The sequence below is a fragment of the Brassica rapa genome, chromosome A09, assembly GCF_000309985.2.
Source record: "Brassica rapa cultivar Chiifu-401-42 chromosome A09, CAAS_Brap_v3.01, whole genome shotgun sequence".
Classification (NCBI taxonomy): Eukaryota; Viridiplantae; Streptophyta; class Magnoliopsida; order Brassicales; family Brassicaceae; genus Brassica; species Brassica rapa.
Window position 1 is genome coordinate 12,670,728 of NC_024803.2, and position 13,370 is coordinate 12,684,097.

General features: G+C 38.3%; 2 protein-coding genes across 4 annotated transcripts; both read right to left on the bottom strand.

Moving 5' to 3' along the window:
* Positions 1-40: 40 nt before the first annotated feature.
* On the bottom strand, positions 41-5,327 carry LOC103839253 (squamosa promoter-binding-like protein 2). Of its 3 annotated transcripts, none has more exons than XM_009115758.3 (6): positions 4,448-5,327; positions 2,418-2,532; positions 1,094-1,731; positions 910-1,013; positions 617-772; positions 41-541 (listed from the first exon to the last, which is right to left on the bottom strand). In XM_009115758.3, the coding sequence occupies exons 3-6, from the start codon at positions 1,708-1,710 to the stop codon at positions 246-248; spliced, it is 1,173 nt and encodes a 390-aa protein (XP_009114006.1). In that variant the 5' UTR covers positions 1,711-1,731; positions 2,418-2,532; positions 4,448-5,327; the 3' UTR covers positions 41-245. The 3 variants fall into 3 exon arrangements, with proteins under 3 accessions (XP_009114006.1, XP_018510423.1, XP_009114007.1); XM_018654907.2 differs by lacking the exon at positions 2,418-2,532 and adding an exon at positions 2,584-2,696; XM_009115759.3 differs by lacking the exon at positions 2,418-2,532.
* Positions 5,328-5,680: 353 nt separating this feature from the next.
* LOC103839337 lies at positions 5,681-8,130 on the bottom strand. The gene is made up of 3 exons (XM_009115844.1): positions 7,891-8,130; positions 6,365-7,834; positions 5,681-6,307 (listed from the first exon to the last, which is right to left on the bottom strand). Exons 1-3 carry the CDS (start codon positions 8,128-8,130, stop codon positions 5,681-5,683), a joined length of 2,337 nt encoding a protein of 778 aa, XP_009114092.1.
* Positions 8,131-13,370: the final 5,240 nt, after the last annotated feature.

Here is a 13,370-nt window from a genome sequence, read left to right on the forward strand (position 1 = left end):
TTTGATCAATTTTGTAGTTTGCTAGACTATCAGTACAAAATATGAAAATTCTAATGTATAATAACACGACAAGATGATTTATAAGACTAATTGTCACAGCTCTCTCAAACCCCAAAAAAATCAATGGAGAAAATAAAGAAGAGAGGATTTGGTGTCTCAGCAAGTTTCACAGCTCCTATATTAACGTTAACACTATGCATGCATGATCCTTACACATCTTATTAGGATTTCAAGGCAATACATATTCAGTTATAAAACTGGTTCAAGCTGAAGTAGTTCTCATTAAACTGGCCTACTCCGTTTCTATGTAGATCGGTTGGCCCCTCAACCGCTGGTGGGTCCGGCTGCCAGTAGTCGGACACCGTACTGAGGTGAGTCACGGACCGGTGAGCCGTGGGTTGGAGGTTGGTGGTGGGGTGGTGATCAAGGGAAAACCGTGTTGGCTGGTCAGAGGGAACCCATGCTGTTGAATTTGACAGAAGAGAGAGAGCACCATCAAGATCTTGGGAAGCACCCATGCTTGAAGAGATTGTGACCTTTTCTAAAATATCCAACATAAAACAAACATCATCAAAATCATGAACAAATATAAACGAAGAGAAATAAATGAACAAACCTTTACTGAACAACTCAGCTGATCTAGTCTTTGCAGGTTGCTGTATTAACCCTCTAGATGGTATAGGTTTTGGATTTGGCCATAGAAATTTTTCCTCAGTCCTTGGATGGATAAGAGCAAATCTGTTCCATACAAAATCCATTTGTTGTTTCCCTTCTGCATGCACAAAATTATTATTATGATTTTAATTTAATTTTTCATGCACAAAATTATTGTGAACTTCAAACTACTAAATGCTACCAAACTCAGATTTCATCTAAGAATTAAAGAGAAATGATTGTTTTATATAATACCATATGTCCCTCCAGGATTTGGCTTGCGACGTCGTGCATTGTGATCTGAGAGACGCCTGCGACAGCTACGCTTCTTCTCATCAAACTCAGAGAGACAATGGAACCTTTGGAGACCAAAAAAAACATAAAAGGTCATATGTTGTTTTCTTTAATGCATTAGCTAACTGATCAAAAATCACTTTACCTGCTACATTGTTGGCAGAACCGACGCTCTACGCCACTCACAACGACTTTAGGGAACTTTGAATGGTTTTCACAGATCCTGTGTTTCCGATGATAGTCTTTAGCTGACGAGAGATCGAGGTTACATCCTTCAACTTGGCAACGAGGAGTTTGTACCTTCTGAGGAACAGATTTCGTTTTCTTCACGGGAGAAGCAGAAGATGACACAAGACTCACAGGAAGTGCCGAGCCTCTGGCAGCGTTCTCCACTTCCCAAAAGTCTTCAAAGTATGTTCTCTTACCAAGCTTTAAACCAAGAACTGGATCACTAGACCCAAAGGATAGTTCAAGACTCGGAGATGTATTGATTCCTTTCGCAAACTCTTCACTGCTCCCCAGCTCTTCTGATGTGAAGTTGAGTGTTCTCGCTTCAGGTGATGAGGAGCTAATGGAAGTTGACTTTGAGCTTTTAGAGAAAGCATGAGCTAGACCTGAACTACTACCACAAGCAGCTGTAGGAAAGCTACAATCAAACTCATCAGTTTCCCAATCCATTGGTCGTAGCTTTCTTGGAATTTCAGCTGATGATGTACCAAAAGATATTAAATTTTCCCAATCACACTGCGCATTACACTCCATTTAGACACTGACCACCAAGATCTGAAAGAATCACAAATTCTCTTTAGAAACTAACTAGCAAATGCACGAAAATGCGTTTACAATATATAGTAATAATTAGTATTTCAAAACTTGGAACTTTTGGTTACAAGAATAGTCAACCTTAACTCTTGCTTGTCAAAGCTAGTTTATGAAAGAGCATAATATTTGGTCTACTTTATTTAACTCTGTTACAAACTAAACCATGACAACTCGAGTCCAACCTAAAAGCAGAGCAAGAAGAAAAAAAATAAAAAGGATAAAATAGATTTTCCTAAGAATGATTTTCCCATTAAGTTGTTCAAAAAAAAAAAAAAAAAAAAAAAAAAAAAGATTTTCCCATTAAAATGCGAATTATGAGCTGTCTTATTTAAGGTTTCCAAGGTTCTCTATTACAAAAGTCTCGGATGTTTTTAGCTTAAGTTCTCTGAATTGCTCAATATCTTTCATCCTCTCCTCGAGAAATAAGAGATATTTGTTGTCTGATCAATAAGTAAACGAAAAATACTAAACACAGATCTCTAAGAAGCTTTCCCACTCTCTAGCTCTTCCACGACATAACCATAGTCTTCTAACAGCAAATCAACTTGTAAAGTCAAAGAAAAATAAAACACACATAAAACTTCAACCTGCAAAAAAGTACTCTTTACCTAGGAGAAATTCAACAGATCACATAAACACTAACATACCTTAAACACACACACTAACTCTTCGTAACGTGACAACAGAGGAAGCAGAAATATTATTTTCTGTATTTTTTATTCTGGGTGCGTAAGAGTTTTTCTATCACAAGGTCATCCACATCTATAACAACAACAACAAAAGATACCCTCATCACAAAAACTTTTTGCTCACCAATAATTCACATTCATTGAGTTTGTGGGGGCACAATCCTTCAAGATGTAGGACCCTCCTTTACCATTTCATTATCAAAAGCCTTTCACAGATGCGGATTAACTACTCAAAAGCTGTCAAAATCACCCTTTTAAAATTACATTCCGTAACATGTGTCTCTACTACTTAAATTACATGACATTCCTTGCAAGGTTTTTTTGATTCCTAAGATCTATAGGGCTAATTGAAAAGAGTAACAATTCTTGTTTAACCTTGTAGAGAAAATGGGATTTGAGATTTATATATTCAACAATAGATGCAAAACAATGGTAAATTTTTTTTACTCAACCATCCCTATCTTTTATGATGCTACTAGGTAATAACCCGCGCCTTGCGCGGGATGTGATTATTAGTTTTGTTATTTTTAATTAAAAAAAAAACAAATCTATTTAATCTGGATATCGGTTCGGTTTTAAGTTATTTTTTTGTTTTTAATCTCCTAAAATATAACCATTATTTTAAATTAATATTTATTTTGGTTTATTCTGTTAGAACGTTTGTTTTTTAGTTTTTTCGGTAAAATCCAAAAATAATTATTATTTATTTATTTTCATGTTATAAATTTTAGATAATCGTCATGTTGAACCAATGGTTTCATAGTTTGTAAATGGATAATAGTTCAAGAAAAAAAAATTATTAAGACAAATCATTTTACTATAATTTGGTCGGTAGTGAAAGAAACATTAAGAAAAAAAATGTTTCAACTTCCAAAAAAAAATTGATACTTCCCTGGTGGTAAATACTTATACAGTGTTCACATCAAGGTGCACATGTATATGTATGTAAAAGTATATAAAAATAAATGATAAATATATAAATATATTGTTAATTAGTATTAAATAACATTTTTGTTCTAAATAATACATGAAAGATAAAATTAAAATTAATTAAAAATTAAAAAGGCTTTGACTCTGATATCCGAAATGATTTAGAATTTTAAAGAATATCTGATTTGATCCGTAAATAAAATAAAATTTAAAAATAATTGAAAATTTTAATAATAACATTTTATTACAAAAATAAAATATTATTTAACTTTTTAAATTTTAATACCTAATATAATAAATTTAATCCATAAAAATATTGTAAAACTTATATAAACTATAATATATATAACATATATATATATATATAATTCTATACATATATGTATATATATGCATATAACAGATCAAATTTGATATCCGTTTCTAAAAATATTGGTATTTGTGATTTGTTTTTTTTTAATTGTATTTTAGTAGTTGATTTGCTTCGTATAGTTACGATGTCCATATTTTTTTGTTCAAATCAAAACGGATAACGAATTGAATCAAAACTTATAAATATTTTGCCCAACTTTATCCGTAAACAATAAAAATATATATATATATATATATATATATATATATATATAGTTTAGCTTTTGATTCGTTATTTGTTTTGATTCGAACCGAAAAATCCAAAGTTTTATTTGAACCATGCACATAAGTTTTATATTAAAAAAAATAAAAAAGTATATAGTGTGAACACATTTATGAATATAGTGTGAACGCGTTAACATATTTATTATCAAATCATTGTGAGGCTGCCACGTGTATATTATAGTGTGAATGCATTTATTACAATGCTTCTCCTATAATATATAAGGGATAAGTAGAAAAAAAAATAATGGAAATAGAAAATGAAGAGTGAGATAAAGTTGATGTCTCACCATTTATGGTAAAGAAGTTTTTCTCCAATTTTATAACAACTTTTTGTTTTAATATTTGTTTTAAGCTAAGTAAATAACAAATCTGTACTTTAAGCTATAAGAACAAGAAATTAATCTAAGCAAAAGATGGGTTACCTGCTGATTAGAGAATTAGGGAAGGATCTCGTCGTCAATAGAGTAAAACTTCCATTTCTTGCTTGACAAAACAATGAGCATTAGAGAGAAGAAGCAGAGATAGAGAGAGAAAGAGCGAGGAGAGAGAGAGAGATAGAAAAGAGTGAGAGCATGTGGTGTGTGCAAGTTGGGAGATGGGAAGGAGTCAAACTGCTTTCATCACCTTCAACTTTTTTGGACGATTCCTTCATTGTCGAGGAAAAAGCAAAATTTTATTTATAAAAAACCTTTATGTTATATATTAAAAAGCAATTTGATAGTTAAACAAGCATGTGGACTTGGTAGATATCAAAGAGCGTCGAAATCAAGAATAACCCATGATTCCCCTTCTTAATCTTATATTAAAATGCAAATGATTCGATACACCCTTTTAAGGTTAAGTTCTTGGGTTAGTAAATTTATATATACTAATAAGTTTGTTTTAAAAACATTTTATCATAGGAATGGAACGTTGGTTAGAGTTATCATTGTACTGGAAGACAAGCCACTCATCAGGTATGGCACAATCCTAAACATTATAATCCCCTTGTATTTTTTGTTTATTTAAAATTGTCTCCTGAAGCACTGATTAATGCTCATTTAGTTGGTTAAATACTGTTCAAAAAAAAAAGTTGATTAAATATTTAAATTAACAGATTTGCTTCCAACCATAGCATCGTAAATTAAGAAGGTCTATTCAATCTAGAGTTTCAAGCTATTTATTTTTATTGAGTTTTTAGATGAATTAGAGATTTTAAAATAATTTTTGTTAAACCACTTTAAAATTTCATCTAAAATCATGAAATTAAAATTTTTATTTTAACTAAGAAACTTTATCCAAATATTCTAGAATTGCCAAAAAATTCTAAAACTCACAAATTAACATATTATCAATAACATTAATTTTTAGACTATTGTATAAAATATTAAATTTAATAACACTAAATTTTAAATGAGGTTTTTTTAAAATCATATTTAAGTAACTGTGGGTTTATCATTCTTATACAAATCAGGTTAATCTCTTAGTTGAATACACTTTCTAAACTGATATTGATTTCGCAAATTTAACCATAAAAAAAAACTATATTTAGAAGTTGGATGGTTAATCTGAAAATTTTCTTGATCATTTCAAAGTATAATATATTATGTCAGAAATTTAGTACAGTGTAGGTTGTTTTTTTTTTTTTTGATATCGGAAATAAAACTTATACGAAACTAGTTAGCAGCCTCTTGGCCAGCGTTTAGAGCTAGCCAACTTGGTGCAAAGCAGTTGACAAATGGTGTACCGAAGACGCGTGATCTTTTCCCTTTGGTTAGAGAGTCTGCACGGATGTTCGCAGATCTTGGAACGTATGCTATAGAGAACTCAATAAACTCAGCCGATAAATCTTTGATCTCGTCTAATTCAGATGCCATTGATGGCCAATCTTCGTCATCCCTTATCAGCTTGATTAGTTGTTCACAATCAGACTCAAAACGTACCGCTCTGGTTCCATGCCTCATCACTTCCTGCATCGCCCACAGTAGCCCTTCGGCTTCGGCGTGGAGTGGGGATACTGCGACACTTAGTCCCTGTGTTCCAAATAGAATCGGTATGTCGTCCTCCAGCAGTACGAAGCCCATCCCGGCTCTGTCTCTTTCGTTTGTCCAAGATGCATCAGTTTGACATCTCCATCTAGCTGCGGGAAGCTCTTGTATACTGGCACTGTGTCGTGTTCTTCGTTGTTCGTCCCTCTCACCCTTCGTGTCTTCCGGTATTCTCTGCGCTAGTGTCCAGCTCTCTGCTTCTTTAACTGCGAGTTGCAGTGAGTCCAACGGCGTGATATCTTTGTCTTTGAAGATCTTCTCGTTACGCGCTTTCCAGATATACCAGGCGATCTATGGGAATGCGGCCAGTACCTCTGACCTCACTCCAGTTTCTTTAGCACGAAATAACAAGAAATCTATGTTTGAATATAGAGAGTTACTCGGGAACAGCCCCAGAGAAGACGGTATATCAGATTGAGCCCAACATTGTAGGGCCGGTGGGCACTTAAAGATTGTGTGATTGATGGATTTGTTTTCATCACCGCATCGAACACATATACTTTCTTTTGCAAAATGTCTCTCTTTAAGTTGCTCTGCCGTCGCTAAGTAGCCTGTTGTAACTTGCCATAGAAAGTGTTTAAGTTTTCGTGGGGCTTTGAACTTCCATATTGCTTTCTTCAGTTCTGTTGTACTAGGTTCCGTTACAACGCTCGGGTTGGCCGTAGACTGGAGCTCGCGGGCTATCTTGTAGCCTGATCGCACCGAGTATACTCCGGACTTCGTAAAATCCCAGGAGTACCTATCATGTCGACCTGTACGGCTCACCCGGAGTGATGTAATCTTGGGAATATCCTCCGTGGAGATGACTGTGTTTAGTATCTCTAGGTTCCAAGACTGATTCTGAGCATCGATAAGATGATGAACGTGGAAGTCTTCATCTCGGACGTTGCCAATACTAAGTGGTGCTCTCGCTGGTTGCGTTGGGAGCCAGGGCTCCTCCCATACTTTTGTTGTATGTCCATTTCCTATCTTCTTCCGGAGACCCTTATGGAGAACTTCTTTTGAGGCTAATAAGCTTCGCCATCCATAGGATGGGTTGCTTGCCTTCTGCACGTTCATCGGGTTTGTGTGTCTGTAATATCTACCTTTTAGAACTCGAGCTAAGAGAGAGTGAGGATACTGAAGTAATCTCCACAACTGTTTTGTTAGTAAGGCAAGGTTGAACGCGTGAAAGTCACGGAAACCAAGTCCGCCCTCGTCCGTAGGTACACAGATTTTATCCCAAGCTACCCAATGAAGTCCCTTATTATTGATCTTGGTGCTCCACCAGAAACGCGAGACTGCACTCATTAGTTTCTTTGTAATTCCCTGTGGTAAGAGGTAGCAGGACATGGTGAAGGATGGTACCGCTTGAGCGACCGCTTTGATCTGGATCTCTTTACCACCTTTTGATAGTAATTTCGTCGACCAAGAGTTTGTGCGATCATTCAATCGCTCTTGAACGTAGCTAAAAACTTGTTTCTTAGAGCCACATATCTTTTCAGGGAGTCCGAGATACATACCCATTCCACCTTCTTGATATATGGCTAGTGACCTTTTCAGGTCATTTTTTGAGGACGCTACTACCTTAGAACCGAATATAACTGAAGATTTTGATTTGTTCAGTTGTTGTCCTGAGGCGTTGATGTAGACGTCAATGATTTTCATCAGCTCACTACACTCTCCCTGGTCCGCCTTGCAAAAAAACAGACTGTCATCGGCGAAGAGTAGGTGCGAGACTGGCGGGCTGGCTCGTGCAATCTTCAGGCCAGTGAGCTTCTTTTCCTGCTCCGCATTCTTTAGCTGAGAGATGAGCACTTCCGTGCAAAGTATAAATAGAAATGGTGACAGAGGGTCACCCTGTCGCACTCCGCGAGATGGTGTGATGTTTCCTTTACTTCCCCGTTGATGAGGACTTGATAGGAGACCGACGAGATACAGCGCATGATCCTATTGATCCATCTCCCGTCGAATCCCATCCTTTCCATTAGTTCTTCCATGAAACTCCATTCCACACGATCATAAGCTTTACTCATATCTGTCTTTATCGCCACATATTTGCTTTGGCAGCTCGGGTTCGTACGAAGTGCGTGGAACATCTCTTGCGCGATCAAGATATTATATGTAATGAGTCTACGAGCCACAAAGGCCGATTGTGTTTCCGAAATTAGCTTGGGGAGAATTTTCTTCAGTGAGTAGATAGAACTTTTGAGATGATCTTATAGCTTACGTTCACAAGCTTATGGGCCGGAATTCAGACATTGATCTTGGCCTCTCCGTCTTTGGTATCAGACAGATATTAGTCTGATTGATCCTCTCATCAAGTTCCCCCGAAGCAAAGAAGGCTTTCACCATATGGACGATATCCTTTCCAACAAAGTTCCAAAAGCGTTGATAGAAGAGGCTCGTCATTCCATCAGGTCCAGGGGCTTTGTCCGGGTTAATTGTGAAGACGGCTTCCTTTATCTCTGCTTCTGTTGGTTCCCTCATAAGAGCTATGTTCATATCCGGAGTGACCCTCGCGGTTGTAAACCGTAGGGCCTCTTCCCTGTCGTTCGGCGCGGAAGCTGTGAACAAGTTAGTGAAGTACTCTGTGGCCAGGCTCTCTATGCCTTCCTCTGTCTCGACCCAGTTTTCCAATGAATCCAGGAGTTTTGTGATCCGGTTGCAAGCTCTCTGTTGCTTTGTCCTAGCATGAAAAAACTTTGTATTTCTATCTCCTTCTCGAAGCCAGATCGTACGGCTTTTCTGCTTCCAAAAAAGTTCTTCTTCTCTATATGCTTCGCAGAGCTTCCATTTTAACTCGAGCTCTTCTTCAGTGGACATGCTGTTGTTATTTTGAGCTCTGTCTAGCTCCAGTTTGAGCTTTTCGATCAGTTTCTGGTTGTGTGTAGGGTTTCTTTTTTTCCATCTCGAAATGGCCCTCCTGCAGCGGCCGATCCTTTCATGAAAGCTTCCTGATTCCTGGTACTCTTCATGCCCCCAGCCTTGTTTCACCGTATCTGTGAAGCCCTCTTTCCCCAGCCACCTCTTATCAAATTTAAACCCTTTTCGCCCTGTAGATTCTCTCGATCTTATTCTCACTAGAACAGGACGATGGTCGGATCCCCATTGCAGTAAGTACTCCACATCAGTGTGGGAAAAAGCTTGGTGCCAATCTTCATTTCCCTGAGCACGATCCAAGCGACATTGCACCCTCCCTGATCTCCTCCTCCCAGCCCATGAGAAAAGATTTCCCGAGAATGGGAATTCAATCATACCACATGCTGAGATCATATTATTAAATGGTAAAAAGGACGACTCCGGGTGCTTCCTGCCTCCTTTTTTCTCTGAATTACTTGTGATCTCATTGAAGTCTCCTACCATAAGCCAAGGCCCCGATCTGTGAAGGCTGATTCTCATGAGTCTCTCCCATACAGCTTCGCGGTATTCAACAACCGGATCACCGTACACAAAGGTAATAAACACTTTGTGTCCTTCTATCTTGGCTTCTATGTCAATCATTCGTTCATTAGAGAATTCAACCTTCACATCAGAATCATTCATATAAAACAAAGCAAGTCCACCGCTTAGCCCCAATGGCTCCACGGTGAACAAATTATCATAACCAAATTCAAACTTAAAATCTTGCAGAAAATTAAAATTGTTTTTTGTTTCAGAAAGAAAAAAGAAAACGAGGATGAAAACAGCGATGCAACTCTCGAAGGTGTTGCTTTGTCAGGTACGCACCAACCCCCTGACAGTTCCATGCAATTGCATTCATCGAGAATTGGGTGGTTTCTGGGACACCACCGAACCTAGAGTAGCCACTGTTTTTCTGCCTCTCATCGCAGATGGATACACCTCATGACGAGGGACCTTTTGAGCAGTAGATGTCGTCTCCCGAGCAGGCTTCATCACCTTTGATTTTGGAGAAAGACGTCCACGACTGGCTAGCTTCCTAGAAGCTGACGCCCCTTTGAGATCGGGGCTACGAGCTCCCCTTTTCTTTCCCAGAGTTGAGGTCTGTTGAGCACTTGCCTTGTTCTTCGGATCCTGTTTAACTTGTTCCACAGTCTCTCCTTTCTCCACAATCTCTCCTCTCTCCACTTCGTGATTGGCTGTCTTCTTTCCTATAGCCATTTGTGTTTTAGTACGCTGTCGCTCTGGAGAGAGTTGTGAGATAGCTTCTATCCGGCCATCCTCCATCTCATCGTCTCTGGTATGCTCCTTCAGTAGCTCCATATCATCTAAGAGATCGTCTTGATTGACCATGTCTTCTGTCATATCCAGGTCAGCAAGGTCAGCGAGCTTAGTGTATTCATCGATCTCGTCTTCCAGCTCTCTATCCTCTTTCTCCCTCTCTGTTTATGTTTCCTTCTCTGTTTCTTGATCAATTCCATGTGTTGATCTGTGCTTCAACCCATTGGCTCGGGTATCTATCAGTGGTTCCTTATCCACGTTCATATTTGTATCGACCTCATTCTCTCTTTCTTTGCCAGTGTCATCCAGATAGATATTAGTCTGTTTATCTCTTACATGATCATAAACTTCAGTGTTACTCCTTCTGCTGGCTGATTTTTCAGCGTCATCATTTTCTGAGAGCTGTATTAAGTTCACAGGATTATCATCCTTTTTCAAAAGGCCACGGGGTGCCCCTGTCTCCCTGTGCTTATTAACTGGTCTCCACTCTAGAGTCCCCGATGGTGGGAAGCGTGAGTTCCGTCCCCTAGTGTGAGCATGGGAGCTTTGTCTTCGGGGATTATCCGATATGGTTCTCTGGGAATCAGGGGATCTCCTGCTCCTAGAGCTCGTATTTGTTTGATTCCAGGGCCTCGCAGGTTGCTTATCGTATCTGTCCCCCTGTGGTCTTTTTGGTCTCCACTCGGACGAAGAAGCAGTATCTCTAGTTCTCTCTTTTGATATAGCTCCTGAGCTGTGTTGATATGGATGGTATCTATCCCGATTTCGGGGAAGCTCAGAGTATTGACCAGAGTCAAGCCTGTTCCATACGTTCTTTGAGTGGACCTCACGTCTCTCCTTAAGTTGTTTGTGAAGGTCATGTTCATTCTCCTCTTCTCTGCGGTTTTCCCTACGGAAGTTTGGGGACCTTTGATATGTCGGTCTTATTTCTCCTCCCCTACTCTCGCGTCTGTAGAAGTCAATGTATGCTCCTGGGGTTTGGCGTTGAGGAATGGAGAAGGCTTCTTTCGTCGCTCTCTCTTCCTTCTCTTTTTGCTCAATTCTCGCCAGACGGTTTCTCTCTCTTTGATCTTCATTGAGCTCCGGACAAGTGCCCTCTTCATGAGATAGTCGCTTACAGGAATAGCAATGCCGGTATAGATCTTCATATTGGATTGTTACTTTCACTACATCGCCATTTGCAAATCCTATCTTACACTCAAATTTCAGAGGAAGATCTCCATTCACAAAAACTCTCACCCTACTTCCTTCCACATCCGATTTATCAAAGACACCCAGTGCCTTACCCACGCTTTCATAGGTTTCCTGTTTTTTGTAGTGGATCGGAACTCCTGAAACCACTGCCCAGAATGGCATAGAGTTCGGGAAGTCCTCCTTGATTGTCGGGGTCCATCTCTCTAGGGAGAAGCTCCACTTATTGAAGTGGCAAGGTCCTTTTTCCAAAACTTTGATCAGGTCCTCCTCTCTATCAAAATCGAAGTGAAACTTATTGTTCCCAAGATTCGTTCCTCTAACCCGACCCTCGACATCCCAGATCCGGCGCTTGGGCATGTGTTTGAGCAGAGCCTCCACGCTTCTTCCATCAGAATGAAACATCATACCAATTAGGGTTTGTTTGAACTTTGCAATCAGATCAGAGTTATCAAACGCAGGAACCCTAATGATCTCTTCCTCGTTTTCTTTTAGTCGACGTCTGGTGTGCCCATCGTTACCCTCTCTTGCACGGAATCCAAACTGACGGTTCATGCTGTCGAAATAGCCAACGAGCCTTGATAGTCAAGCAACAGAAACACACCAAGGGGGTGGAAAACTAGTATAAAACCAAACTGGATACACTGTATGCAATATAGGACACCGTAGAAGAGAGAGGAGTGTCTGTTAGTCTCCCTCTCGTCTTCTGCTTGTACGTCACGTCTTCACAGATCCGAAATCGCCAGAGTCGTCGCCAAAACCCTAGCCACTCGAATATTTTGTTTTAGAAACTCGTTGGATTAGTTATGCTATTTTGACTTTTTAGAGTGTAGGTTGTTTAATGCACCGAAAAATTGAATGCTTAAACTTTTGAAATTTTGACCTCAAAAAAAAAAACTCTTGAAATAAATCTAGTTGAGCAAGTATTCATAACCGACGGAAGTTGTTGTTAGGGAACTTGTGAACTAATCAAACTTGTTAGATTGCATGATTAGGATTCTAAATTCAATGGAAGTAAGTAGGGTTTAGTATTGCGGAAGTAGACTAAACTATTTGCGTTTTTTGAGTTCAAAAAGGGCTTTAAATCATATTCTTTGTCTAATGTTCATTTCTTGATTCGCATTTTAATCCATGAATTTGATGTTCAACTTCGTTTACTTTCTGTCTTTTACATTTGTCTCAATTGAAACCATAAAACAAACTCTTTTCATTCTAGCTTGATTCTCCTCTCGTAGATTCATAGTGTAACATTGGTCTCCGAGGAATTCGATCCCTAAATCCTTAAAACTTATTAGCAACACTTACTCTTATTTAAAAAAAAAAAATCAAATCAACTATATATATATACAACTATACAAATTCCATTTTCAATAAAGTTATTTAATCAAATCATATGCTTTATTCATGTCCATCGTTTATTTGTCTTCCATGAAATATTTGTTCTCAGTTCGTAAAACATCTCTAGGATTATCAAAATATTTACATGAGTTGTTGTAGGGCTGGGCAAATAAACCGAATCCGAAAACCCGAACCGAATCCGATCCGATATAAATGAATCCGAACCGATCCGAACCCGACGTAAATACCGAATGGATCTTGTTTTGTGGTATTTCGGGTTATGGGTATTATCCGAACCGAACCCGAATTTAAATGGATATCCGATAGAACCCGAAACATTCAAAACCTCAAAAAGATCTTGTACCAAACATGATCTCAATTCCAAATATGTATCCAAAATACACTAAAAAATATTGAACATCTAAAATACTTATCTATTACATGACGGTTGGTGGTTCTATTACATGAAGGTTGATGGTTAAAAATGGTCGTTGAATCTTGAAGTATTTAGATTTTGATTTTGTTTTCGTTAAACAATGTTTCTCATTTCATGAGAACTTGGTTTTCGTTTTATGTTTTTATTTATTTGGTTTTCTTTTTATCAGTACATATGTTTACTTTTCGTTTG

What these genes read in the sequence shown, in the direction of transcription:
- LOC103839337 (XM_009115844.1), bottom strand. Translation starts at nt 8,130, where the DNA reads ATGTTCCACGCACTTCGTACGAACCCGAGCTGCCAAAGCAAATATGTG. An exon ending in ATCTCGCGGAGTGCGACAGG is followed by an intron (nt 7,835 to 7,890) that starts GTGACCCTCTGT and finishes CTCATCTCTCAG; the next exon opens with CTAAAGAATGCGGAGCAGGA. An exon ending in AAACTGGAGTGAGGTCAGAG is followed by an intron (nt 6,308 to 6,364) that starts GTACTGGCCGCA and finishes CGTAACGAGAAG; the next exon opens with ATCTTCAAAGACAAAGATAT.
- LOC103839253 (XM_009115759.3), bottom strand. Translation starts at nt 1,710, where the DNA reads ATGGAGTGTAATGCGCAGTGTGATTGGGAAAATTTAATATCTTTTGGT. An exon ending in TTCTGCCAACAATGTAGCAG is followed by an intron (nt 1,014 to 1,093) that starts GTAAAGTGATTT and finishes TGGTCTCCAAAG; the next exon opens with GTTCCATTGTCTCTCTGAGT. An exon ending in AAATCCTGGAGGGACATATG is followed by an intron (nt 773 to 909) that starts GTATTATATAAA and finishes TTGTGCATGCAG; the next exon opens with AAGGGAAACAACAAATGGAT.